Below are 27,335 nucleotides of genomic sequence, written 5' to 3' on the forward strand. Positions count from 1 at the left end.
ATCAACTGGTCCCACACTAGCAGAGGTCTCAGACGCAAGATATAGGAGTTTTCATTCAAAGTCAGGTCTCAAGGGTCGTTGTAACCATGGTTCTAGGATATGGAGATTCTTTGCATGTATGCGTTTAAAGACTTGATTTGTGCGCGGATCCGTAAGGCAGTGATCAAATAGGTATCCGCGAGGCAACCGTACGTGGACGTTGCAGGGCCAGTAAATGGAATGACGAGCATTACGATACGTGAGGATGAACAAGCTCTGATGCAGCAATTCTCAAATGTGGAATTTAAATATGTTTTAAGCATAACGGCATTCTTAACGGCGGAGAGAAGGAATCTTGCTTAACAAAGATGCCGCCCGTCTGTAGATGGTCTTTTTTTTTAGACTGGCGTTGTCAATACATACACATCAACCCTGACTCCGGAGATTCGGACTCGAACATCTGCACATTCACTAACCTCATGCCAGTACTTATGTTGGTTTGGGGTCGAACAAGGCGCAATGCACGCTTTAAGCATCAACTGAGTTAACACGATGGACCTTGCCAGCAATAGTCAACCGCTTTGAGTCCTCCTCGACCAGAATGACACGGTCTCCGAATGAGGCAGCAACTTCTTCCAGGGTCTTCTGCTTGGTTTCCCTGCCAAAGAGAGAAAACATCCCTGTATTAGCGATCTCGCTCGATTCAGGTTGACGGGCCAAACATAAAACGAAAAAAAGGTATACGTACGGAAAGTAAAAGTAGGCAATGACGAGGAAAAAGGTGGAGCAAGCCACAAAGACATAGTAGTAATTTTCATGGATGGTGGCGAATGCACTGGGTCCAGCCTCGGTGACTTTGGAAGAAATAACGTCAGTGAGCATGTTTCGGGGGTCGAAGGGCCAAGAGGAGCTGGAAATCATAACATTCCATGAGATACTCACTTGCAACATTCACAATAAAGTGTGACGCCGCCGCCAACCCCATGACCTTGCTTCGCAGAGCAATGGGTAAAACTTCTGCACCATACAGCCAGGTGGTGCTGTTGAGCATACCATCTATTCAGGAGATTTTTCACATTAGTATTGCAAGATCGAGGTCCAAATTTGACCACTCTGGTCTTTCATGGAACTTGAAAACGCATAAGAAGAGCCAGCGTTCCCACTTACAGTAGCATACAACAAACAAGTAAATTCCCAAGATAGCGAAGCCCTTGCCCACTCTGTTATCGGTATATTGAAACTCGCGCTGCATCACCGCAGCGTAGATTTCGATGAGCACGACCCCTGACAATCCAGAGAGCAACATCCTAAAAAGGCTGTCAGTAAGGTTTCTTGGGCAGTCTCATGTCATTAAGCTCATCAGGTCATCCACTTGGTGCTCCACAGTCGCACCCTAAAAAATGGGCAGAACACATACTTGCGACGGCCCCACTGATCTGTCATGTACTTGGTGGTGATGACGTTTGAGCAAAACGCTACCGTGCCATACACCCCAGCAAGAGCGAGAATCTTGTGCGATCCAATACCAAGAGACTTGTAAAGTGTTGCTACCAGAAATTAAGTTAACAGGGCCGACTCTCGCGTCAGGAAGTGGGATCAAGGAATCCCTACTTTGATAGTACTAAGGAGAAAGTCAAGGTCAGCATCGCTCGATGATTCGATGATGTTCCAAGCACCAGCAGTTGCTTCATTCGCAAGATTGACGTACCTGAATGACATTCACACCAGTCAGACTAGTCATAGTTTGCACCGCAATCGACCTGTGACGCATGTCAGACTTGTAGCTTCAGGGACAGTGTCGTGTCTTTGCCATGCAGGAGAGTTGCACATGTCTCCTCAAAGAGCTTTCACGGCGGTTACGTACACCAGGACCCGATGGCGGAACAGCTTGAAGATTTCTCGATAGCTGGTAATCTCTCGTTCCATTTCGAATTCGATTTGTGCCTGCATAGCCACGAACTCTTCTTCAACCTCGTGCAGATTGGCACCCCGACGAATGCGGGAGAATTCCTGGCGCGCCTCCTGAACCTTGCCACTGCGAATCAATTGACGGGGGGAATTTGGCATGAAAGTTGCTAAACCAATGAACATGATCACCCCCCAGGGAACCTGGATCCCAAGCGGGAGGCGCCATTGAAGTGGACCGTAGGAGGCATAGCTACACGCGAAGCCTACCCAATTCGACATCATGGTGCCGAATGAGATACCACAGCCGGATATACCACCAATCAAGCCACGATATTGAGGCTCAGAGATCTCACTGAGGTAAATGGGAACAGTAGAGACCATTCCGCTGAGAAAAGGAGACTCAATCAATATGGAAATCGCGACAAGGAGGGGGGGTGGTTCTAGTCTGCCTTTCAGTTGACTCACCCGACTGCAAAGCCCGCGAGCGCGCGACCGGCGAGAAACATGCCAATGTTGATCGAGGCTGTCTGAATAATTGTACCGGCGGTCACGATGATACACATCAGCTGCATGAAGCGAATGCGTCCAAGTCGGTCACCGATGAAAGTCTGTGTCAGGGCCCCGCCCGCTTCGCCGGCGATGTAGACGGCCACGACCTATACAGCGCAAGGTCAGATGTAGTCTCTATCATCAACGGCAAAGTCACCATTATCACCACGACATACAGCTCCCGTCAGTCCTGGAGACGGCTTGTGCATATAATCTATCCAACTCTGATGAGCAATAGCTGTTGTCGGTGTTAGCAGTCTCCCGGCAGCTGGACCCAAAAAAAAAAAAGAAATCAAAGTAGACGAGAAAGACCTAGTCACTCACTTGTCGTTGCGATCCCCGTGTCGAACCCCTACATTCATTTCAATCAGCGGCAACTCGAGAGAGAAACAGAACGAGCACGCTGACATGATCGAAGACCATACAAACAAAAATGTGCCGATAGCAGCAAAGAAAGCGATGCCTAGAGAGTATAGTATCGGCATCGTGTCTGGCTGGTGACAATGCACCAAAAGGTCAGGTACGTTGGTACTTTGAAAGTGATTGCAGAAGAAACGCGGAGACACCACACCGGATGTTCAATTGTCAATTGAGCTTGCACGAAGTGAAGCACCACAAGACGCTCATGAAGGATGAAATACTTCACCAATAGGTGCTTTGCCCGGGCTTTTGCCGAGAAATCGCTTAAACCCCTTGTCACACGCCAGTTGTTGTGAGCAAGGCTGCCTTGGATTCGGAGAACCCCCGAGAATCGACCAGGAAATCTGGGGATGCGGGGGTGAGACGGGTCCTTCTGGGCCGACAAGATACGAGTGAGACGGTCCAGCGACGATCTTGGATCGTGTCAGATGTAGTCATTGGCTCGCTCCAAAGGCAATCCGCTTCAAGGCATTCCCTAGGCTGGAGGGGACCGAGCAGAGCGCTTTGTCTCAGGCATTTTTGGCTTTTGCTTGGCGTGGGGTGAGTTAGGCGTCTAGAGACCGAGTGAGTCCAGGGATATGAGTGGTATCGCTTCCCATTGCACCCTATCAATAATGAGTTGCCAGCATTCTGGAGGACAAAGAGCCTAGCCAGATGATGTGGATACAATAAATGATGACAACTCCAGGCAAGCGTGGTCATGGGGCGGGACAAAGTTCCCAGCACAGACTTCGGGCACTCATACCCTGGTGGCGGTCCTGCTGGAGCATCTCCGAGCTTCAAGATCGAGATTGAGAAGTGACTTTCTAGATTTGGGGTCCGGACATAAATCAGGTCAAGCGGCAGACATTGACATGAGCTCCTTGTGTGGCTCCGTCGGGCTGGCACGAGGACAACGAGTCGAAATTCCACACCGGCCAATTCACAACTAGTGTACCTAGGGATATGAAGCTCGACACCCGTGCGCGGTTGGACATGCGTAGCTCATATTGGTTTCATTTCTTCTCTATTGCAAAAGGGTCAGTAAATAATTGACGTTGTACTACCTACACATCAGCAAATCAATATTTACATTAGCACGTCGGGTCTAGAGTCAAGCCCGATCCAGGCGGCAGCTGGGGTGCTTCACGACCAATGCGTCAAGGGACCCAAGAGCCCAGTCAGCTCGAACAGTGTACGCCGAAAGGCATGAGCCGATGCAGTGAATAGTATTCAGTGTCAGGGGCGAATCTCAATCGCAATTTCACGAGCACTTCGGGTCTTGATAGACATAGAGAAGCTTCGGGTCATCGGGTGCTGAGTCGATCTACAATGGTGACGAGAGCGGTAGAGCACTCCACGATAACGCTTATTGCCGTAAACAGCAAGCGTCGTGAAGATGTTGAAGACTACGAGATTCCCAAATCTTCCGTGGATCGGGCCTCACGCCTATTCCCCAGTAGGCCCCATGCACATGAGGCATGACCAGGGCGGTATACTGTATGGATAAGTTGTCAATGGACATTGCCGAGCAATTTTCAAATGGTTTCTACAAGATGCGCTCTTCGACCTCTACTTCGGGGACTTCACGCTGTGACAATGCATCCAATGCATGCCAAGCCGAAACTCAGGATTCGAGACGGAAGTCTGATCCAGGAGTGAAAATCGTACGATTGATGCCAAAGGCGGAGAGATGACTGGGTCAAGAATAGGGTTGCAGAAGAAAGAAACTCGTATCAGGTAGTCATCGAGTTGTTTTTGAAGGTATGAATTCCTATTTCATTTTTCCATTGCCACCGTCATATGATCCCCGCGATCAAATCGAAGAATCTGTGCAATGCAGAAAACCCAGAAGCCGAACAAGGAAATAGAACGCTTAGAAGACAAGAGCAGCACCCTTGGTCTTCTTGTCACCACTGCAGAAGAGAAAAATAACAGGTTAGCAAAGTTGTCCCGAGCCAGCTCCGGATGATAATTCCGACGATGGAAGATAGACGTACCCAAGCTCGAAGTGCTTGCAGCGCTTCAGAGCGAGCTGCTTCTTGGCCTTGCAGGCAGTGCACTCAAGACGGAGGACAACCTTCTTGGTGGTCTTGGCCTTCTTGTGGAAGACGGGCTTGGTCTGACCACCGTAACCGCTCTGCTTCCGGTCGTAACGGCGCTTACCCTGGGCGTACAGAGAGGCCTATAATTGTGAAGTGGAAATGTCAGACCGGAACTTGTAGAGACATTAACGTAGACTGTTGGTCGAGCAGATATTGGTCGCGTGAGTGGGGTAGTCGATTTCTCACCTTGCCAGCCTTGTACTGGGTGACCTTGTGCTGGGTGTGCTTGTGGCACTCCTTGCCCTTGCAGTAGGTCCGGCGGGTTTTGGGAATGTTGACCTGTGTGCGAATATTCCGTGAGCCAGTGTTCGCGATAAGAGGAACAGAGAGTGTGTAAATTGCGTGCGTCTCCGAGGTCTGATCGTCGAAACTTTGCGGTCGCCCAAGATAGTGAGGTAGTCGATAGACGACGAGAATCTGTCGAGTCGTGATTTGAATACATTTCAACGGCATGCTGAGATGTGTCGATACTTCGTGAGGTTGTATTTCTCGATGACATGGACTCCGAGTTCAATGTTGGTTCCACGGTCGCAAAACCACCACGCTCGAAATTATTTTCTCCCTCCATGATCGTACATTTTTTCGCTGTGGTCGCAAACGCTGTGGCTCATTTCGTGGAGGGAAGGACAGAGATCGAGCAGTCGTGTCGGTCAAACGGTCGAATTCGAGCATCAACTTTCCCGCTTCGCAATTCGCACACACAGATCCGCAGCATCGTCGCAAGGTTTCGATCGATCAAGACTTCGGGACGCAGTAAATTTGGAGCACACGATATGACGCCCTTACCATTTTGACTGGGTTGCCGGATAGCGAGGTGGTGGTCGTTGGATTGTCGTTCGTCGAAGAAGAACTAACGGGACAAGTGTGGTTGTGGGATTTTCGTTCGCTTAGTGCCCTATTCGGGTCAAGCGCTAAACCGGGTTAGGCGGGAACTGAATGCTAATGGATGGGTGAGTGCCAAGACCTTGATGAGTCATCAGCGTATGACGGTCCGGCCGACCGTCCATCTGTCCAATCTTTGAGCAGACTCGATGGCACTTGTTCCTCATGGACTGATTGTACTATAATGCTTCCATCCCCACAAAGAAATCGAATCGTAGTAGCCTCAATGCTAAATTCGTCATGTATCCCTAGGATTATCCTTACTCGCTCATGGAGAAAATCTACACTTGACAGCTCTGTGACAAGCAGGCGCATGACTGGTTTGATAAGCCTAAGATCAGCCATTGAACCAATTTTTACTTCTCTTCTCGACACTAACAGTCGTTTTAATTTGCCTTCAATGCATACAAATCAAATCAGCCCTGTCACTTCTTATCTGGGTATCTTCCTTCCGAGTGCGGTACACTCCACGGTCATTTCTTCAATATAACAGTCATGCTTTGAGCTTTGTTGTATGTACGCACCGGACATGGTCGTAGTCTTATATTCTCCTTCTGTGGTGGCCAATCTCCGACTAAACCCTTTCGGGCATGTCAAGACCCAGCTTTAACCACTCCGGGTAAGTCCTTCTCTCCCGCGCCGAATGATCATCCGCGATCGCATTGCGTACTGTGCTTCCTTGAAGCTCTTCCCCTCCAAAACCACGATCAATTCAGTCCTCGGCACTCCTGATCAACCACACCAGTCGTTACAAAAAGCACGTTCGACTCCTCTTTGCCTTCTCTGTCCAACTTATTACGTCTCAAGGAAACCTACTGCCGCAATGTTGATCAAGTGAGTCTCGAGGATATTTCTGACGGATCGTTCCGCTATTGCATCATCGTTGGGCCGGTAGCAGGCGCACTTGATCACTTGTACTGACCTTCCGCCTCGCCGAATAGAGTTCGTACGCTCACCGGCAAGGAGATTGAGTTGGACATCGAGCCTGACTACAAGGTGATTTCCTCCGCTCTCACATTCCCTGCTACCAGCGCGTGAGGCAGCTTCAATATCGCGGCGCGGGGGCACATGAGCCAGCCCCACCTTGACCTCCTACGAACAAAAGAGTCTAACGCAGAAGCCAAAAATCAGGTCTCGCGGATAAAGGAGCGTGTCGAGGAAAAGGAAGGTATTCCTCCAGTCCAGCAGCGACTGATCTATGGTGGAAAGCAAATGTACGAGGCCTCGTATACTTCCCCAATCTCGTCCTCTCCTGTGGCTCGCGCTGACCTTTGTTCTTCTTCTAGGGCCGATGACAAGACCGCTTCAGAATATAACCTGGAAGGAGGTGCCACTCTGCACCTTGTCCTTGCCCTGCGTGGTGGAAGCAACGCACTCTAGACCGCTTCCACTATCCTTTCCAACTTCAAGATACCATATTCAAACATTCAGAAAACACAATCGGGCTTTAAAGTACCAGTTGCAGAGGATAGGGTTCCCGGTCTCTCCTTTCTGAGGCAACTCTTGTATCTTTGCATCGTGAAGAAGTGTAGAGACCTTGTTCAACAGGTAATTATTCGTCGCCTCCAGGACCACCCTGGCTCGTGGCTCAACGGACGGGCTGGTGATCCCCGTAAAGCAAATTTCCGATGCGGCGCATAGAGAATATTTCAGCATGCTGTTTTGTTCAATTTTTCTAGTTTGATCAGTCGGGCCTCAACAGCTGCGATTTACGTGGAAGAAAGAAACGATTCGGAGTGTATGTCCAAAGACCTGTTCGATTCCGTACCAACCTCCATAGCGAGAGATTCACCCATGTACCATCATACTGGAACCAGTTCTCCAATATGAGCCTTGCCATCCAACGCCAGCAGTATGCATTATATCCATGATTGAGAGGCAATGAACATTTGTGCGAAAAGGGATCAGTTAGTTGCAGGGAACGGAAGTCAAAAAATGAGGATACAATCAAAGGGGGGACTCGAGAAGTGGAAGTCGAGCTGCGAGCGGCGATCCTCTAGACAATTCGCTTTTTCTTTGGTCGAAGAAATATGTCCACTTCAGATCGCTTCCGACCGAGAGCAGGTCGAGCAGCCGGCTCAGAACCAGTATCGCCTGGTGCAGCTGTGGGCGGACCACTGGCCCTGGTCGACTGAGGTGGCGAGGATGTTGCTTTACGTTTCGGGATAATCTTCTTGCCCGGCGAAAGACCTTCTTTGGCCGAAGATAAAGAATGACCAGCAGTACGAGAGCGATCCGTACCTGCGCCTGAAGAAGAGGACGAAGGCAGTGGTCTAGGAGTGATCGGTTTTCCCGATGCGATCGCTCTCAATCTTGCCTCCCGATCGGCCAGAGACGACGAGCTTGGCGACTGAGCCGCTGCATGAGATGGGCCCGACGCAGTTCTACCAGGGACCGACATTCTCCCCAGCCCATTCTCGCGTTTAGGCAGAGGCGACTCCGCTGGCCGACGATGTGCCTCGATCAATGACAATGGAGCCTTTTTGACCTGCGTCGCCCGGTTGTTGAGATGCTTGGTCGGGACAGCCAACGCAGTGTTCCTCCTTTGAGGTGCGAAAATCGCCGACTTCTTCCTCGCATCCGGGGCAGACATTGTCCCGGGACGAGAGATAGTGAGCCCTCTCGACATGATCCGTGGGCGTGAACTTCGAGCACCACGCGGAATTGAGTTCATGACCTTGGGTTGCAGTTGAGCGCGCTCGGATTTAATCCCGTCGATGGCCATTTTCAACTTCGCTGCGTCGGCATCGAGCTCCCGTTGAACTTCCGCCTGAAGATCGCAGTATATGTCGTACCAGCGATTAGACTGTTGAGGGAGATCGTAGGTTTGCCATTGTGGAATATCACGCTTGATCAACTCGAGCCAGATTTCCTGGTCTGCTTCGGCGAGGTAGGGAGAGAGGAGTTCCATTGCGTGCTATTGAGATGAAAGGGCATGATGTCAGTCCGGAATCAAGGCCTGTTTAGCAGTCGCATTGATGATAGGTACATATGGTGATTCAAATCATGTGGTGCAAGCGCTAGGGTTTTCTCCACGGGTTCAGAACATACTAATTTCTCCGGATTATCGACTCTCATGAGGATGGGACGGACGAGCGCATACGGCAGGTTACCGACATCGTTTATCGCTGGATAAGAGATTCACATCAGCATTACTTTCACTGTCGCCATCCTGGCTGGAAAATCCTTCCACAGGGGTTCGGGTGTGAGAACACTCACATTTCACATGTTTAATCGCTGTAATAGTTGCCAGGTGCTTCAGTGACGGGGCAGGCATGGCTAGGACGGGTTGAAGATTGACCACGGGTTAAGTGATATCGGGGGTGACATTGAAATGGAATAAAAATAAGTGGTCAAACCGACGAGGGTAGTCAGCCTGAATGCAAGATGTTGAAGAGCCTTGAACGATCTAGGCTTCTTTGTCGAGTCAAAGCAAGCGATTGGGGGTTTCGAGGCTCAAGCGGTCCTCGATGTTCGGAAGGGTGCACGGGCCTGAGGCAGGATGAGTGTCATTGAGATCACCCGCCGGCGGAACGATCTGTCATTGGCTGAAATGCGCTTGAATGGATCTTTGAACACATGAGCGAGACAGAATCACCAGTTCAAGACACGGGTGACCAGATGGGAGCACGTAATTCATGTTTGGGGTAAGGAGATGGCAGAGACTGGAGTCGGATCCATTGAAGCACATCCTGGGAAACCATGTCGAATGGCTAATTTGACAATGGAGTGGCTTCAGCGCTCTTGGACTCGAGATACTGCTGTCCGTTTTCTGCCAGGATCCCTGCATGTATATTTCATCGGAACACCCCTCTACCGGTTGGAAGATCTCGAGTTGAACTTGACTATATAGGCTTCGCTCCCAAAAACTACGGGGCGCAGACTTCTAGGTAGGCGAGGGAACCACCTAATGTAAGGTAATTAAAGCCCTTTCATAAGACAAATGACCTTGATACCCATGGAATCGATTAGCATGTTATCCCATAAACTCATAGTTAAAACAATCAATCTGTCAAGCATTCAGGTCCATTACATCCGTATGTCAAAGACAGAGTGAAACTGTCATAGTGTGCTTCACCTATAAAGGTTCTACAGTTAGGGCCCATTCATCTAAAATCCGAACCTAGCTCCATAATGTAAGTTGAAAACTACGTGAGTCTGAACGGTTTTTTGGGTCTGAATTCCGTTCTTGTGAATGAAGGTTTACTGTACACAGATGGTGGTACGTACCGCGATGCATTTCACGTGATACTAAGCTAAGTGGCAAACAAAGCAAACAATACCCCGACCGATAGGCGATAACCGTATCGTCATTGAGGGGTCATCTTAGAGGTCTCGAGCTCTCATAGTGATTTGTTCCCAAATCGACTCCAAGACCGAAAAGCATAGGTATGTACCTTTATTCATACAAAGTCTGCAAATATACCTGCGTGGTGATACCAAAGCTCCCCAAAACGGTGGTCAGATCCACCAATCTATGAGTTGACTTTGCGCCCCATCCACCCCCGCTCGAAGGAAATAGGTTGCTTCGAGTCCACGAGTGGAATGCTCGGGCATGGGAACAAACAGAAGCCCGTGCCCGGAGTCGGGTTTTCTCCTCAATCGCATTGTTATCTTCACGACGTATATCTCGTTGAATATTGTATCTGACAGTGATCCATTGAACCAGTCACGATGCCTCCCCGATCCCAGCTTGAAATCAACACTGCTTCTGTTCTTCGCTTGGTGAAGGAAGAAGCTTCCTATCACCGCGAGGCGGTGCAGCAAGCAGAGCGAATTAAGAAACTTGAAAACGAAAAGAGTGAAGACGAGAACCGTGAATACCTGCTGCAGCAAGAGGTAAATACCACCGTGCCAATGAGCCGAATCTCAAGGCTCAAGACTCAAGGCTGTTTGCTAACTTTGCTTTCACGATAGCGGCGGGCTTTGGAGGAGACCGAGAAGGTCTTCCCATCTCTGAAGAAGAAGCTTCATGATATTGTGGCACAGCTTGAATCGCTCATTGTGAGTTTCTCCATGACGGCTGTCTTAGCGTCTTTCATGGGAATTTACTAAATTAACCCCCATTCTTGTCACCAATAGGCCGAGGAGGCTGCCAAGGGCTCTGAGAGCAACGTCGCTGAGATCACTGCCGCAAAGGAGGCCATCGCGCAGGCCAAGACGGCGGAGCGCGAAGTTTCTTAATTAGAACACCGTGAACTAGACCTCGAGCAAAACGAAAAGTGACAATACCCAAAGACCGAGCCTTGAAACTCGACTCTTTCAATGCATGCTTAGATTTTCCAGATGAACGCCCCTGAACCGAGACCGCGTAACTCCCAGGTATCCAATATTGTACATACAAGCCGTGATGATAACTCAGGAGGTATCCATTCTCTCATCCGGTAGTTCTTCTCCTTCCTCTAGTCCCTCTGAAACCTCTCCCGCATCCTCAGCGGTAACCTCTCCCTCGTCAGCCATATTGGTATCCTCTTGCCCTTCACCGCCCTTCTCTGTCTCCGCACTCACAGCCTGGCGCAGTGGAGAGGCGGCACCCGTGGCCCCGGAGGCTTTCTCGACCTGTAACCGACCGCCTTCGTCTTGGCTGTGCTGCGAAGGGGTCGCGTCATCTCCGTCCGGCACCGGACTGTTGGCAGCACTGGGCTTGCCTTTGGAAGTAGCATCGCCCTCGTCGGCATCCCCGCCTTCTTGCATCCCTTCCCGTCGCTCGACTTCTTCCTTCTCATCGCGGATCAAACGCCGAAGCTGCATGCCTTCATCGACGATTCGACCAAACTGTTCCCGGCGCTCCGCCCACGTTGTAGCATAATCTTTACTCTCCTTCTCGAGCTCCGTAATCTCACTCTGCAGCTTTTGCAAGTTCGCCTGCTGATCCTCGCGGGGTTTCAGTAAGCGATTGCTCGTGATCTTATCGGCCAGGTCATCGTAAGTTTTGCGCAGCGCAAGCAACCTTTGTGCTTCCTCAAGCTGCGATCGTAACTCGATTGTATTTTGACGCACAGACTGCATCGTGTCCAGAATAGCCAGTTTCTCTGACGCATATCGTTGGCGCTCGGCCTCGTTACTGGTGAGGAGGAATTGAATGCGGGCAATGCTCCCTTCAAAAGCGGCAAAATCCAACGCGACGTCCTCGCGAAATGTCCTCCATTCTTCAATACGCTTTTGTCGCTTGGCGTCCGCGCCTGTGCTGGGGTCGATATCGGACTCGTCGGGAGGGGGCGTCAGTGGTAAAGACGAGTCGGAAATGAGTGATTCGGGATTCAGTAGTCGCTTGGCGATGCGCTTGAAAGGCTTTTCTTCAACGTTGAGGAGACGCGACTTGTGGAGGGCATCTGTGATGGACCAAATGTTAGATTGTGCAGATTGGTATGGTTTGGTGTGCATTCAACCCGACCTTCCTCTGGCTGGCCCAAGAGCCCGTACGAGGCCATTTGGGGGGCAGAGATGGCGATGAAATGACAATAGCCTTGGAAGAAACAACGAGCGGGTTCGGTTCAAGCTTCCAAAGCAAAGCACGCGGTCGCCGTGAGTGAGTGAGGTGAGGGGAAGAATAAGGAACAAGTGAAGCTAAGCGGTCTGGCCAAACGAGTCTCCCTCTGACGAACGATTGAATGGCATTTCTGCGGAACGGCATCGACTTTCCATTTCCAGACTAGGCTTAGGTCAGCGCCGCTTTTCGCTCCGGGGCCAGCTGCGATGTTGGCATAAGCACGCCTGGTGCGTGTGCTGATTGCTCTCGGATTGCTCCCAGAGCACTCCGGACCTCATCAGATGCAATTTCTGATTGCTCCCAGATTCGTCACTGACCGCCCAGAGCAGTGATCCAATTTAGATCCGTTTAAACTGTCGCGCCAGGGTTCCAAATTTGGGAAATAGACATTAAGGCATTCCGTTGCTAATCCTCCTTTCACAGCAGCTGTCAACACCACTCAGTGGCCGGCTGGGCCAGCTGCGCAAAAGCACCTGCCCATCGACCCTCTGATCTCCTATTGAGCTCTTGAGGAGAAGGGACATGGCCAAATTGAAAAACTTAGAACACGTACATATTCTTCCGAGATTTGACTCCCAAGCCAACCGTGTTGAGCTATGTAGTTTTGAGATGGATCTGCCAAAGGCGGTCCACCAGCTATCGCACGGGAAATTTCAACGGAGAGATACTCTCTGGAAGATAGAGGTACCAGTCGTCTTCATCAACTAGACTCAGAGTGCGTGTCAGGACAGTGCATTCATAGTAAAAGGGATAGAAGCCACTATCTTCCCAGTCGATAATCCCAGTCACAACGTATTGGCCGCCGGAATCGAGATCCTTTTTCACTATTATATTGCTAGTTCTGACATCACCATGTGTGAACACCGATCCGCGCGTCAATGTCGAAGTGTCGTGCTCTAGAAAAGAACGAAGGAGACGAACATAGGTAGTGCTGCCATGGTGACGAGCTGAAAATTGGAGATCGTGGAATTCTTTTGCCGTCGTATGGATACCTTTGAATGAAGCGCATTCATCAACGCGAAGCTCTCTAACTCCCTCTCCGCAGATTCCACCAAGCAGGCTACCGTTGTCTTGTTGGAGTGTTCGCAAACGTAAGAAGATATCGTCCAGCTGGCGTTGTATCGAGAGTTTCTTCTCGTGTAGTAGGCTAGGCCACGCTTGGGCCAAGGTAGTGCCCTGGATGTACGACATGAATATAACGCGGAAAGGCCCATATGCCACTAACCCATGGGGCAGGAATATCGGGCGGCTGATCCATAAGGTATCGCATGCTCGTGTACTCCGTGTAATTGTCGTTTTCAGTCACAACTTTTGCGATAATATTTTCATCACACTTAACTACCACACCTCTGACAGGGCTCTCCCAGAGCTTCTTTGAGGCCCAAAGTAGTCTTTTTAGGGGCAACGTAAGCGAACATTCAACAGTAGTCGTCTCATCTGCTGGCCCTGAAAATTGAGCAAGCAAAGTGGTCACCTCTTTGGACAATGGATAGACCACTATAGCATTCTCCGCCTGGTCGAGTCGAGTCCTGAACTCAGGGGGCGAATCTTCGAGGTGCTCCTGTTCTCTGTCACTTTTTGGTCCTGCCGCCATTTCGATTCTACGAGAATAGATTTTTGGGAACACTGATAGCAGGTTGACTTCCGGTTCGTGTGTCAGAGTATCTTGGAGGTTCTCCATAAGCCGAAGGTTGATCTTCGCAGGATAGGACAGTTGACCATATTGAGCGTTTCGGTGCTCATGAACATAAAAGTCAGGAAACATAGATATCAGGTCTATTGCAGGGTCTTCCTGCAACGCAACCTGAAACTCAAGCATGAGCTGTTTGTTCCACTGTGCGGCCTCCGCGTTTGGTAGAGATTTTGACAACATGGCGATGCCCATGATAGTTGATGGCATGTAGGTTGACGCCAAGGGACTGTCCGTTTACCAAAAGGAAACGGCGATGGTAACGCCAGTGGACATGATGTGTCCTGGATACTCAGCTGATTGTAAGTTTCATAGGTCACGCAGATTTTGGTGGCCTGAGGTAGCGGTTATTAGATCTCTTAGTCACCGCCCAAAACTTCCACCAAGTGGCTACCTAACGTGACTGGTAAGCTCTTTGTTTAGCCAACCGAGGGCGCCGATGTATGTTTGGCCTGCCCTCCCTCCGCATATTCATTGAACGAAACAAGGCAACAAGTCATCATCAATTAAGGCCTATCGACTACGACACCGACTCGCACGTACTCACGCCAAACTAGTAGATGAATCCCACTGGACTATTTAAAGATGAGTGAAATCAATTTGTTTCCTCTTCATGCGGTGCTTGATCAGGTCGCCCCATCTGAACTGGCCAGGCTCTGGTCGTCATCCTTCGAGCCCCCGTATGAGACTAGGAGCAAAGCGTACCTCTTAGCTAATTGAAACGCAGTCAATGCTTTCAATACTCAAATGCCAAGTCCTTGAAGACTTATTTTTGCTCGTCCAAAATAGTAAATCATTGCTTTGCTGTATTCTACATTAAGCTATCCAGCGTTTTTCTTATTCTTTGATAGAGTCATTACCAACTAAGTTTTCCATTCCCAGATGAGTTAAAAATGCCCTGGAGGTCATTTGTGCCCTCTTGTGACTGTCGGATTTGCGGATTGAACCGTGTTATTGCGTTGTATTCCGCCCTAGAAGCTCACAAATAACATTGCAGTGCACTTCACCACGCCGTATTTTTGCCGCATCTTTTAATGATGGTCAACAATGGAAGTTTGCTCTAAGAGTGGGAAGCCAGTAATTGTGAAGTTGGTCGAAGCGGCCAAGCGGTTCGTCCGTTGTCTTGCCGAGTGCTAGGCGTTCCTGTCGTGTTATGTGGCAGGCACTGCGATGAATACAACTAGCCTCATTTCCGTAGGTCTGATCTCCGTTGCGTTTGTCTCGCAATGAGAGATTTGCCATCAACCACCGCGGGACAGAGTTCTGTGCATCTCGTCTATACTCCGTCTTTACTATCACTTCCTCGAGTCCACAAGCATCGGTGATCCGATCGGAGGTCCGACAAACCAGACCCACACAAAATGCCAATCACAGCGCGAGCCCTATGGAATTTGGCGCAACAACCCGTCAGATCGGCGTACACCGAAAGCGGATCGAGGCAAAATTTGTTCAGGCGTCTGCGACCTTGGAAATATCGATGGGTTTCTTGACCAAACGCTATCGGAGTGGCATCCGACGGCGACTCAATGTGCAGCAGCTGGATGTATCCTATTTGACAATGTCTATCCGACCTGTCGGTGAGCCGAATAAGTGAAAAGAAGCTGTAAGTCCAATTTGTTCTTAAGTAATGTTTCTCAATCTCCATGTGCAACATCTTCTCACCTTCTCGATCCCTAGAGCCCAGCTCTTTTCCAAGGGCACTCATTTCCTTTGATCGTCGCATTATAAAGTGTCTGATTCGGTCAGGATCTGCAGAAGTGTTTCACATATAAAGTGACCGATCAATATAATTGTCGACCTTAGCAAACCCCCGGGACTGGCTGGAATACTAGGCAGCTTTGATCAGACATACTACAATCGTCTTGGGACCCCCCGACAAAAGCGAGCTATGAACCGGCAACGGGAGGCTGAAAAGGCCCTGCATGACCAGACCAATATCCTTCCCTTTGGCCAGTTGATGGTTGTCTTCACTGGCCTGGCAACGTCACTTGTGATTACATTCGTGGAGCAGAATGGCATCAGTGTCACCTTGCCAACGATTGCACGCGACTTGGGAGCTCAGAATACGATTTCCTGGGCCGGGACTTCTTCGCTCATAGCCAACACCATGTTCACTGTGCTCTATGGACGACTTTCAGACATTTTTGGCCGCAAAGTGGTCTATCTGTCTGCATTGGTCTTACTTTGCGTCGCAGATCTACTTTGTGGCTTATCGCAGAACCCGGCCATGTTCTACGTGTTTCGTGGCTTTGCTGGTATCGCTGGTGGAGGAGTCACCTCGTTGACGATGATCATCGTCTCTGATGTAGTCACCCTGGAACAGAGAGGCAAATATCAAGGTATTTTGGGGGCATCTCTTGGCGTGGGGAACGTCGTTGGGCCTTTCATTGCAGCGGCCTTTATCATGCGTTCCACCTGGCGTGGCTTCTTTTGGATGGTATCTCCTCTGGCTGCACTTTCGGCTGTCGTGGGCTACTTTCTCATCCCCGACAATGCGCACAAAGAGGGTCTACGCAAGAATTTGGGTCGCATCGACTGGTATGGACTGTTGGCGTCGTCAATTGGGATCATATTCCTTTTGATACCCATCTCTGGCGGCGGGTCATACTTCCCCTGGGACTCGCCTATGGTAATTAGCATGCTGGTGATTGGAGGCCTCTCTTTCATCGCATTTGGCTTTGTAGAATGGAAAGTCGCCGCTTTACCTATGCTTCCCAGTGAGTGTACCTTCTGCCGCGCTTTTGAATACGACTTTTTACTAACCTGCAAAAGTTCAATTCTTAAAAAATAGAGTGATTACCGTTCTCCTTTTTCAAAGCTTTCTTCTTGGGGCTGTTTACCAATCCAGCCTGTACTATTTGCCCCTCTATTACCAAAATGCGCGTGGCTGGTCCCCCATCGTCTCTGCGGCGTTGACAGCGCCCATGGTCGCCTGCCAGTCAACAGCGTCTATCTGTTCTGGTCAATATATTTCTCGTGTCAAAAGATACGGTGAAGTCATTTGGGCTGGCTTTGGCATATGGACCCTGTAAGTATCACCCCACGATAATGAAGTATTTTGTTGCTCTATGCAAAGTTGTGGAACCAGATTGCTGATCTCCCTCAAGAGGCGCAGGTCTGATGCTGCTTTTCGACCAATCTACGCATCCTGCTGTCATAGCTGTCTCTGTCGGGATCTCCGGTATTGGCGTGGGATTCACCTTTCAGCCCACCTTGGTCGCTCTGCAAGCCCACTGCACCAAGTCTCAGCGTGCAGTGTCCATCTCGAATCGGAACTTTTTCCGGTGCATGGGAGGCGCCTGTGGTCTCGCCATCTCGGCTGCCATCTTACAAGCAGTCTTACGAAGAAGCCTCCCAGCCGATTTCTCTTATTTGGCACATTCAACATACTCTATTCCAGCGCGAGACACGCTGACAGACTCTCAATGGGCCTCAGTCCAGCTTGCATATGCCAAGGCTTCTCATGCAGTCTTCATTCTGCAGGTTCCGTTGATTGGGGTGTGTTTCCTTGCTTGCATCTTCATTCGCGATAGAGGTCTGGAACGACCCAAGGAGCCTGAAGAGATCGACGCAGAAAAGAGAAAAGCTGAGCAACCCGCCAGAGATGTCGAAGCTCACTCGTCCGAAGGATCTGGGGGAGATATCAAGAACGAGGGCAATGATGACCCGAGAGGGCATTCGACGGGGAGCAAGCCGCCGACCGCACCTACAGTAAGCCCCTCATGATGTTTGGGGATTTTCTGGGAAGTTCAGCTTTCAGTCAACACAATAGACTAGAGCATGGTCATTTCTGCATTTTCTTCAACGCTTCACACACCTTTTCATCTCGCGCCTTACAGTACTGGAGCATGGAACGTTGATTTTCCCCTTTCATATGTAGTCTCTGCACTAGAGAATTTTGGTCATGGGAAGTATTTTGAAAAGTTATAGGCATGGATTTTTATTGGAGATTCCATCGCAGATGTCGACGGGCCCAATATCGCACAGAGATAGTGGAGCTGCACAGGTGACGCTAAATTCAACGATCTTAGTTTGTAATTCAAGAGAGTGACAGGACGAGGATAAACATCACCTGCACAGAAGGTATCCTCCGGAGACAAAGAGACAAGACATTGCCACCAAAAGAGAGCTGGTTGAGGCCGCAACCTGGTGTACGCTCGAAGGCCAGCCCGTCATCGGGATGGCTGACATCCGACAAGCCCGTTTCTTCTCCACCGGCCCAGTCTCATCTCTCTGTCCAACACCAACAACTCAGTGAAGGTTCTGTTGTACAGGCTCAGCTGCCAGATTTGATTGAGAATGAACTGATCTAGACCCTGATGCTGCAAGGCTCAAGGCTAGGGAATGCTTCCCAATGCATGCCGCTCGTCGCACCCCCGAATTATCGAGGGAGACCAGCCCCGCGTCGCTTAAGTATAATCCTCGCAAACGCGGCAGGACAGCATGCACTCGGTGCAAGACTCGAAAACAAAAGGTCCGAAGAATTCTTTGATATCTTGAACCCAGAAGCCGGGAATTTGAAAATTCAAGCTCATTTCACGGGGTCTCCAGTGCGACAATGAATACCCCAGCTGTTCCAATTGCCAAAAGGCAGGAGTCACGTGCGACAAGCTGAGCGTGCGAGACGACGCAGACCGTCAAGATGAGTAAGCCAACAGATCATATTAAAGACCTGGGTATATCTGACAGACAAAATGTGATAATAATTTGGGATTGTAGATACACCCGGGCTCTGGAACAGAGAATCGCATTGTTGGAGAAACAGCTGCAAGAGAATTCGCAGTCACGACCCAGTCGCAACCATGTCAGAACCGACGACACGCCCATCAACGTCATGCAGCCGGGGAGGCCTTCTCGCGACGGTCCAACAAACAACCAAGTCAACCCAGCAGCTGTTGCTGGCCTTGAAAATAACCCAGTGGGTGAAATTGTAGGTTTGCTGGCACTCAGCTCATCCGAGGCGCCCGCCTATGTCGGTTCAAGCTCTGGCCTCGCCCTGGCCGCAAACCTGGGCGAAATGGTCCAAACCAGCGTGTGGAACCAATTCATCTCAAATGTTCAATCACAGCGGCAAACCCCTGGAGAATTCAGCGGGAACGCCCAGGGCAATTTGAGCTCGCGTCCAGGGCCACCCCAGTCCGGGGCTGGCCTGGGGGCCAGTTGCACTGATCGCACGAACATGGACCCCCCAAACGACGAGATGGGGTTAAAACTTCTCGAGACATATTTCAGGCGGCTTCATCTGAGATACCCGTTTCTGGATCGGAGCCAGATATGGAGCAGCCACGAAGATCGATGGCGACTCGCGAAGATCAAGCGCGAAGATCTCACTCAGTCTGATCGAGCTGCCATCTTTAAATTGAACATGGTTTACGCGATCGGTGCAACAATGCTTCAATTGACTGAAAAATACGCATATACCGCGCCCGAGGTGTGTCCATAGTCCATGCCCGGCTGGTCGAGGGAGATGCGTTATAGGGAAAAGCGGGGGGCTCACATACCCTTTAGAAATTTTATGCTGCTGCTCTTCAGCATGCCCCCTCAATGTGTGAGGCGCGTTCTATCGAGAACATTGAAGCAATGGTTCTCCTTGTGATTTATCATTTGCGCACCGCGTCGAGCCACGGGATGTGGTATATGATTGGCCTCGCAATGCGAACAGCCATCGATCTAGGCCTGCACCGAAAAGCGAACGAGGCAAACATGGACCTATATACCGCCCAATTACGTCGGAGACTCTTCTGGGTCATCTATTATCTCGAAAGAGTCGTGGCAATGTCCCTGGGTCGCCCGTTCAGCATTTCGGATCGACACATTGATCTCGATCTTCCATTGGACGTAGACGACGATATACGCGACCCAGAACTCCTCGCAGCTCCCATTGACCCTAATAAATCGAGCAGCCTGACCTTTGGCATCTATCTGGTCAAACTCCGCCGTATCGACTCGCGTATTCAACATAAGATTTACCGTGCCGATCGACCTTTACCCTCGCTGCGGCCGAAAATGGACCATTTGTATCGAGAGCTCGAACAGTGGAAAGAGTCAGCGGCTCAACGATTCAGTGGCGCTGATCTCGAATACCCCATGCTGCACTATAACCGGGCTGTGCGCTTCCTGATTCAGCCATTTCTCCCTCTTCTTCCGATCACAGACCCATACTATCATATTTGCATCCGAGCCGCGGGCGAAATCTGTCAATCACACAAGCGTCTTCACCAAACGCTTGAATATGGCCATTCTTTTCTCGCGGTACAGACGGTCTTCATGGCTGGTATCACTCTCCTCTATGCGCTTTGGACACATACGGACCAGGTGTGGTCTGTTCGCATGAGCAACGACATTCGAGCATGTTCGACCGTCCTCTTCGTCATGAGCGAGAGAGCTGCTTGGGTGAAAAGATTCCGAGACGCATTCGAATTGTTGGTCAATGCGGCCATGGAGAAACTTCAAGGTGATGAGACGGCACGAAATGCAGGAATGGCTGAGCTTATGGCCGCTCAGCAAGGAACCTCGAAACCCGGCGTGGGAAACGCATCCAGTTGGGGAAGCTATCCGGTACGAATGCCTCCTGCAGGACTCGAATCGACAGTGTCCACATCCATGTATTCTACAGATCCGGTGGACGAAAATGAGCATGCGGTGAGAGTGGCCATGCAATTGGCGCCGTGGATTGATCAGCATCAAAGTGACCCGTTGTGGATGCCCGACTTTGAAACTCTCGAGTCGTTGTCCGGAGGGTATTGGACAGGGGCAGACTTGAACTTTTTTGACACCTTATGAGGATCTCTAAAAGGAATAACCGACGATTATCAACGTGTACTTGATTCTGACCCTTGAAAGAGCAACTCATGGTATCTTGCGTAAACAATCGTATTGATACTTTTCTTCTAGATCAGTTACGATGGGCCGAGAAACCGAGGAATTCCATTGCTGATTTCCTGCCAATTGGGAATGTCTGCGACAGCTCTTTTTTTCCTCTCGAGACGGCTAGCTTAAATCCATGATAATTGCGAAGAATTACATCTTGCAGAGTCCAGAAAATTTTTCAACAAAAACACAACCCAACACTGAAAAAAGAAGTAATTCTTGAAACGACAATGAATGCGCCAATGACCTTTCGCTGACAAGGCCTGAACGGACTGAAGCGCAAAAAACGAATTGAAGTAGTCAGCACATGTTAAAAAAGACACAAAATCAATACGCAAACAGGTATAGGGGTGGACGCCCATATTAATAGAAATTTCGAGCATTGACACTACGTTGGTTCATATTTGGTTCCCAGCAGGAACAGCCTCAGCCCCAGACCCAGTCTCAGTCTCGGGCATTCCCCTTTCTTGCTCCTCATAGTACTCCGCTGCATGTCTCAAGAAAGACAAAAGTTGCTGACGTCGATAGTAAATATTGGTCAGGTCGACACGGGCGCCGGCTTCCGCATCATTCTGACCGGTGATCAAAATCAAAATGAAGAAGGTCTCGATGACGCTAGGAGGAACATTGGATATGAGCTGTCCAGTTAGACTCCAGTGCATGGCGCTCGAGGCAGCGAGGCAGCCGATGGTAAAAAGGAAACCGGCAACGACCATCAGAAGATGCGAGCTGATAGCGTCCATCTTTCTTGAGACTCGACGAGCCAGCGACGGAGCCTTGGTGTTCTGCTCTGTCGGGACGGAAAGCGAAAGTCCAGTGAACATGCATCATCAAGCTCCTCGATCCTGCGCACAAAGGCCTTATGGCTCTTGTGAACTTTGCTTTGGACATCTCGAAGAACGAAGCTGTCGAACAGTCCGACTAGACCGGCATAGGTGCCGATCAGAAGCCACCAGGTATTGCTGAAATGGAGGATCGGACCCAGAGAAGCCCAGGTCACAAGGACAACAATTAGAAGAATCATGCCCGCTAGGGTTCCAATTACGTCGGCATAATAGTAGATCGCCTTCTGGAGGTAATTGTCTCTTAGCGGCATATCAGCCTCGATCAGATTTGGCGCTTCATCCTCAGTCAGCAGACGGAGCCCTCTTTCGAGAGCGCAATTCAGGTGAAAGATGGCATCGAGACAAGTATTGGTGTGGTCGGCGTAGCACTCCCGCAGACATGCTAGGAAAGCAAAGATCAGCACCATAAGGGCAGAAGTAGCGTCGTTGATATAGAGCTGCCACCTGTTAGACCAGTGGCACCTCGGACCAAAGCCAAGCCAGACACAGATGCACACCCAGTACATGCCCACAGTGATGATGTGGCCAAACCCCTTTGCTGTAAAAATGATGCATCGGGCAAAAGGCGTCTGGGCACATACACCTTGTTCCAAGGGCTGAAGTACCTCCTGGGAACAACAGTTCGAAATGTGCTCTATCTCGGCCGCACTCAGTTTGGTCTGAACCTCCAGCAGCATGCGACGATGACTGATGCAACGAGACTGAATTCTCACCATGGCCTCGCGCTGTTCTGTGTATTCACGAAGCAGCTGCCGCATGAGGAGGGAATCAAAGACATAGCACAAGAGAGCTTGTATGTCCGATATTGCCGTCATCATGCTTTTGACGTGCCGTAGCGAATACCCAGCAAGGCCCATGTCAGGACGCCGCTAACGATGGTTACAAACACGGGAGCAAAGCCGGAAAATCCTACTGTGGCATCCAAGCATCGATCTACCAGCAGACGGCTGGCGATTGCTTGGTATCCGGATGCAACCCTGGGCACCGCAGCAATGGTCTTCGCATCACTTTTGGCGGTTGCGATACTTTCTGGTTGCTGCATGTCTGCGGCTTCTCCTACCTCGCACAAGAAGACGGGCTTGAAGCTCTTCATTGCGACTGGCCCAATCTTGAATTTGAGGGCAGCTAGAGTGTCAAAGAAGTCAAAGAAAGGAGCGGGGGAAAGGAAGCGGAAAAAGAACGGGAGAATCAGTGGATCAGAAAGTAAGAGAGAGGAATTCTGTGCGTGGTGAGAACGATAAAATGCAACGGGGGAGGTTAAGAAGAGGATACAAAGGTGGATGAAGAAGAAAGTGCGGCAGGGGCAGATGCATCTTACCACTTGACGGGTATTGCTAATGACGGCATTCTGGAGGCAAATGAGCCGTATATGCTTAACAGCAAGTCGTAATGACGAGAGTCTATGAACCTCTGTTTGAGAAAGCTTGAGCTGTCCGAAGCTGATCAGGGAGTTCAAGTGATCCGAAACTGGTTCGGTCAGGTAGCAGGATAGTCTAATTTGGGAATCGGGTGCACAGCGACACCTTCCAAAGCTTACATCCAGTCCTGATCGGAGTTGCGAGCGTCATTTCTTCTTGGAAACTTTCGTCAATGATATCCACTGATTTTCTACGTCAGCAAGAATGATGCCTTCAGGCGATTATGGAACCTTATCCATGACCCAAAATCAAAGAGAGCAGTGAAAAGCCTTGGGAGATGAGAATCACCAGCAGGGGACCGTGGTTCTACGATGTTGGCTGATGCTGAAAAACAAAACGATTTAAAACCCTCGAATATTTAGCGTCCGCTCGAGCTGAGAGTGATCAGTCCCTTGATAAAACCAAACTCTTTCAAGATATTTGATGGCGGTGTTATTCTTAAGGATGAGTTTCATTGAACGAGCTGATATCATTGAGCTAAGTCTAAGTTTAGATCATTTAATAAAAGACATTATACCAAAGTCAGAGAACACGGACTGAGTCGTAACCGAATTCATCCTCACATTCTCGTGGAAATTGATCTGCAAGTGAAAACTAAATGTAAAAGCCCAGAAGGGCCTTTACTGAATATAATTGACAGAACAGTGATGATTTCAGAGTATGTGAGCAATCTTCATCTCACAACCAAAGTCATACATATTCTCAAAGGGAGAAAAAGATGGAGAATTTGAAAATATCAAATGGAGACTCAATGATACCTGGACAATCAAGTCTTCATTCCTTACACTCCGAATGATTCATACCAAACTGAACGTCCGGGTCGGCGCCAGCGCTCGCCTTTTCAAGGATACTGATGGCGTCGATACACACCAAGAGAGTAAGAACAGAGTTGAACTCAAGATTAGAAATGATCAACCTTGATCTCCCCATGAGCAATCCATCATTGGTCACCGGTCAGACTTGACAACCACAAAGCAGTGCGTTCGACAAGAGAAAGATCATCTTCATATGGCGCTTGAATAAATGCAATATCTAGCAATTAAATAAAATAGAACAAGGAAAAATAGGTGACCTCTATATCTGTGAATGAAAGCGATACAAACCCCCGTCAGAAGCATCAAAGAGCAGGTGCATAAGTCGCCAGACCCTTGGCCAACCTTTGAATCTGCCCGGCATAGTATGTCTATGCACAGAAAAAGGTAAGAATTAGTATACTTTTCATCTTGAGCAAATGGATTTCCCAACCCCGACGGAGATAATAAACTTACACTCTCTGCTCCAGCACCAATCAAATTCCGCGGCAACCACTTCGCATACCATGGAATAGGCGCCTTGTTCAGCACAATCTTGGCATCTTCATCCGCAACCTTCTCATCCAGCAATAGCAGGGGGAACTTGGGGTCCACAGCCGCCGGTCGAGCAATGCCTACCAAGTCACAGGCGCCATCCTTGATGGCAGCTTCCGCACCCAAACGCGAGCGGAAACCTCCCGTCAACATCAGGATAAGATCGGGATGACGCTCGCGCACGGTGTGCGCAAATTCGAGGAAAAAGGCCTCGCGAGCCGCCGTGCGGGCAGACTTGGCGCTGTCCTGGGCGTCCGAGGGGCGGGTGGAATAGCCCATCATGCGAGGATCTTCATAGGTGCCACCGCTGATTTCGAGGAAATCGAGACCGGCGGAGACAAGGAGCGCGATTTGGGTCATTGTCTCTTCAAAGGTGTCGGAGCTGTGGTCGGCAGAGTTGAGCTTGATGCCAATGGCAAAGTTTGCAGGGACAACCTTGCGGGTTTCGGTGAGAATGTCGAGGACGAAGCGTGCGCGCTTTTCGGGAGTACCACCGTAATCATCGTTGCGGCGGTTAGTCTAAAAGAGATCGTGGTGAGTACGTTGATCAATGCTTTTCCATCACATGGCTCATTTTGGGCTGAGTATCGGAGGTTGAATTCAAGTACCTTGCTGCTCAAAAATTGGTCTATGGTTGTGGTCAGCCATTTCGAACACACCTTGAAACTGGGCTCCTAGTCAAGAAAGTCGAGAGAGTACTGACCAAGAAGATATCCGTGGGCCGCGTGCAATTCTACGCCAGAGAATCCCGCGTCGGCCATCAGCCGAGCTGTATCCACGAATTGACGGATCACAGTCTCGATATCGCCGCGTGTCATTTCACGAGGTTGACTCCAAGTCAAGGCAGCAATGGCTCGCTCCATCAATCCGGAGCCGATATTGATTGGCACAGCGCTGGGCGCAATGGTTGGCGCAAACATACCGCGCTTTCCAGCGACACGGAAGGATTGCCGTCCAGGATGGCAGAGCTGAACAATAGTCGGGGTACCGTGCTTCTGGCAGGTGGACGCATATTTCTTCCACGGTTCCAGAAGTGTGGTATCGTTGCCAGTGTACTCTGAGTGCAATGCAGGATCAAAGGGGGACCCCATGTGATTGACATCAACTTGAACATTGCCTTTTTTTGTGATTCATTGTTCTGGTCAGCTCGAAGCCCTTCGAGATGCAAAAGGCAGAAGTTTTAGGGTATCATTTTACCAGTTAGAATGCAGCCCCAGCCGCCTTGAGACCACTTCTCATAGGCATCCGCAAGAGCGTCGTTTGGCTGGTTGGTTTTTGCCATCAGCTCGGCCATTGCAGCCTGCAACAGTCAGTTTTCTCATCTTGATGAACCATAACCACGGAGGGCTCAAAGAACAGAAAGAATCTTACCTTGGACAGCCTGTTCGGCAGGACCAAGCCACATGGTAGCTTGACGGGGTCTGCTAGAGGCGAAGGCATCTTGGCAGTATGCTTGCTTCTCGATGTTGAGGCTGGGACAAAGCTATAGAGGGTTTACGTGGAGGTGGGCTGTGATTGGAAGATAGAAAGGATGTTCAGAGTTCGAGATTTATAGGATCCAAAAGTGCTTTTGTACGATCAAACAAAGATTTTTTTTCGCCTCGATTCAGAGATACGACCAAAGCCTATGAAAAGGGCAAAAGCAAAAGAACTGAGTGAATAAGCACGCACGGGGGATTATTAATCTAAATCCAAAGTTTGTTCACTGGATTTCCAAGACGAGGCGACGATCTTTCTTCACCATCACAAAGCCTGTCGAGCTCACTCACAGGCCAGATAACAGAATAAAAAGTAACGGCCAAAACGAAGCCTCGGCCCGTCCATCACCACGGAGAGATGCATGTCTCCGACCCAGGGGTCCACCGTGAAGATAATATCATCAAGGGGCATCAGATTGGCCGTGAGGAAGTCCCAAGTGGGCCCGGACAGCACTCAATCTCGATTCTTCTCGAAATTCAGACGCAACTAGACCCCCTTGAGAGGAACCGTGAAAAAGGACCCCCGGTTCGGAGATTTCAATTTCGCCGGACTTGAGTTACCCAATCGCGCTTGGCGAATTTCATTGAAGAAGTCAGTTCGAAGTTCAAACTGCCTCGGGGTTCCGCCTCTGCTACCGCCTGCCACAGCAAATCATGACTTAATCGCATTGCCAACCGATGTGGACCAACCTTACTTTCGTTCTATCGCCACCGACCAACTTTGACCGACTACCCAAAGCCATATCGCAGCCCAAACCATCTGCGAAAAATCTTTCCTACACCCCTTTGGTCTCACAAGATTGATTCGTTTGGTTTCGGACTCTAACCACCAACAATATTACAGCCCAGTATTCGAAGTGCTTTGAACGGCAACACTCATCAGAAAAGATCCAATTTTGCGTCTGTATAGAATTCAGTGCGCCAGCGCTGGGCCAAAATCCTTGTGCTACAACGCAAGAATCCTACCGATAGGGTTTCTATGCTTTGTTGGCCGTCGTCCAACAACCCCTGGTATCTTGAGAACGCTGCGGATAGTGTCCGGTGATGGTTACCCTCGATATCTTACGCGATTGAGCCCTATAGCTCCAACAAGGATACCGGCGGGCCTTGATTCTAACAAGACGGCGCGATCGAGGGTTGAATTTAGGAGGTCTGCTTGATCGGGGGTGCGATTTCGTATCCTTGCGTTCCTGCCCGCGTTTGTGGGTGTTAGCGATGGTATTGCGGTGGCAACCAAATTCGCGGGATAGCTTCGTCTAGCTAGAATGCTCATTTTGCAATGCATTTTATTATTGCAGCTCGCACTTCTGCTCAAAGCTCAGCTCTTATCTACGATAGAAAATCAAACTGCTCATTCATTGAGGCGAAAAGGATGG

General features: G+C 49.8%; 9 protein-coding genes across 9 annotated transcripts; 3 read left to right on the forward strand and 6 right to left on the reverse strand.

Moving 5' to 3' along the window:
* Positions 1-507: 507 nt before the first annotated feature.
* Positions 508-2,921, reverse strand: POX_f08230 (uncharacterized protein; the record flags this gene model as incomplete). The annotated part of the gene is made up of 12 exons (XM_050117010.1): positions 508-637; positions 728-833; positions 922-1,035; positions 1,147-1,286; positions 1,397-1,526; positions 1,591-1,600; positions 1,688-1,739; positions 1,844-2,272; positions 2,353-2,543; positions 2,613-2,674; positions 2,761-2,788; positions 2,862-2,921. The coding sequence occupies 12 exons, from the start codon at positions 2,919-2,921 to the stop codon at positions 508-510; spliced, it is 1,452 nt and encodes a 483-aa protein (XP_049967149.1).
* Positions 2,922-4,711: 1,790 nt separating this feature from the next.
* POX_f08231 (60S ribosomal protein L44) lies at positions 4,712-5,393 on the reverse strand (the record flags this gene model as incomplete). The annotated part of the gene is made up of 3 exons (XM_050117011.1): positions 4,712-4,751; positions 4,836-5,020; positions 5,127-5,393. The coding sequence occupies 3 exons, from the start codon at positions 5,391-5,393 to the stop codon at positions 4,712-4,714; spliced, it is 492 nt and encodes a 163-aa protein (XP_049967150.1).
* A 1,252-nt stretch (positions 5,394-6,645) lies between these two features.
* POX_f08232 (Ubiquitin-NEDD8-like protein RUB1) lies at positions 6,646-7,202 on the forward strand (the record flags this gene model as incomplete). Its single annotated transcript, XM_050117012.1, has 2 exons — positions 6,646-6,656; positions 6,866-7,202. The coding sequence occupies 2 exons, from the start codon at positions 6,646-6,648 to the stop codon at positions 7,200-7,202; spliced, it is 348 nt and encodes a 115-aa protein (XP_049967151.1).
* A 616-nt stretch (positions 7,203-7,818) lies between these two features.
* On the reverse strand, positions 7,819-9,099 carry POX_f08233 (uncharacterized protein; the record flags this gene model as incomplete). The annotated part of the gene is made up of 3 exons (XM_050117013.1): positions 7,819-8,739; positions 8,874-8,950; positions 9,042-9,099. The coding sequence occupies 3 exons, from the start codon at positions 9,097-9,099 to the stop codon at positions 7,819-7,821; spliced, it is 1,056 nt and encodes a 351-aa protein (XP_049967152.1).
* Positions 9,100-10,496: 1,397 nt separating this feature from the next.
* Positions 10,497-11,006, forward strand: POX_f08234 (uncharacterized protein; the record flags this gene model as incomplete). The annotated part of the gene is made up of 3 exons (XM_050117014.1): positions 10,497-10,661; positions 10,740-10,826; positions 10,905-11,006. The coding sequence occupies 3 exons, from the start codon at positions 10,497-10,499 to the stop codon at positions 11,004-11,006; spliced, it is 354 nt and encodes a 117-aa protein (XP_049967153.1).
* A 174-nt stretch (positions 11,007-11,180) lies between these two features.
* POX_f08235 (uncharacterized protein) lies at positions 11,181-12,253 on the reverse strand (the record flags this gene model as incomplete). The annotated part of the gene is made up of 2 exons (XM_050117015.1): positions 11,181-12,154; positions 12,217-12,253. 2 exons carry the CDS (start codon positions 12,251-12,253, stop codon positions 11,181-11,183), a joined length of 1,011 nt encoding a protein of 336 aa, XP_049967154.1.
* A 695-nt stretch (positions 12,254-12,948) lies between these two features.
* Positions 12,949-14,197, reverse strand: POX_f08236 (uncharacterized protein; the record flags this gene model as incomplete). The annotated part of the gene is made up of 2 exons (XM_050117016.1): positions 12,949-13,488; positions 13,538-14,197. 2 exons carry the CDS (start codon positions 14,195-14,197, stop codon positions 12,949-12,951), a joined length of 1,200 nt encoding a protein of 399 aa, XP_049967155.1.
* Positions 14,198-15,890: 1,693 nt separating this feature from the next.
* POX_f08237 (uncharacterized protein) lies at positions 15,891-20,785 on the forward strand (the record flags this gene model as incomplete). The annotated part of the gene is made up of 6 exons (XM_050117017.1): positions 15,891-16,719; positions 16,775-17,030; positions 17,110-17,713; positions 18,554-18,648; positions 18,722-19,433; positions 19,511-20,785. 6 exons carry the CDS (start codon positions 15,891-15,893, stop codon positions 20,783-20,785), a joined length of 3,771 nt encoding a protein of 1,256 aa, XP_049967156.1.
* A 485-nt stretch (positions 20,786-21,270) lies between these two features.
* POX_f08238 (uncharacterized protein) lies at positions 21,271-25,921 on the reverse strand (the record flags this gene model as incomplete). Its single annotated transcript, XM_050117018.1, has 12 exons — positions 21,271-21,657; positions 21,726-22,154; positions 22,215-22,586; positions 22,655-22,936; positions 23,036-23,184; positions 23,255-23,317; positions 23,939-24,029; positions 24,404-25,000; positions 25,090-25,109; positions 25,185-25,598; positions 25,679-25,781; positions 25,853-25,921. 12 exons carry the CDS (start codon positions 25,919-25,921, stop codon positions 21,271-21,273), a joined length of 2,976 nt encoding a protein of 991 aa, XP_049967157.1.
* Positions 25,922-27,335: the final 1,414 nt, after the last annotated feature.

This window comes from Penicillium oxalicum, chromosome VI, assembly GCF_001723175.1.
Source record: "Penicillium oxalicum strain HP7-1 chromosome VI, whole genome shotgun sequence".
In the NCBI taxonomy this organism is placed as follows: Eukaryota; Fungi; Ascomycota; class Eurotiomycetes; order Eurotiales; family Aspergillaceae; genus Penicillium; species Penicillium oxalicum.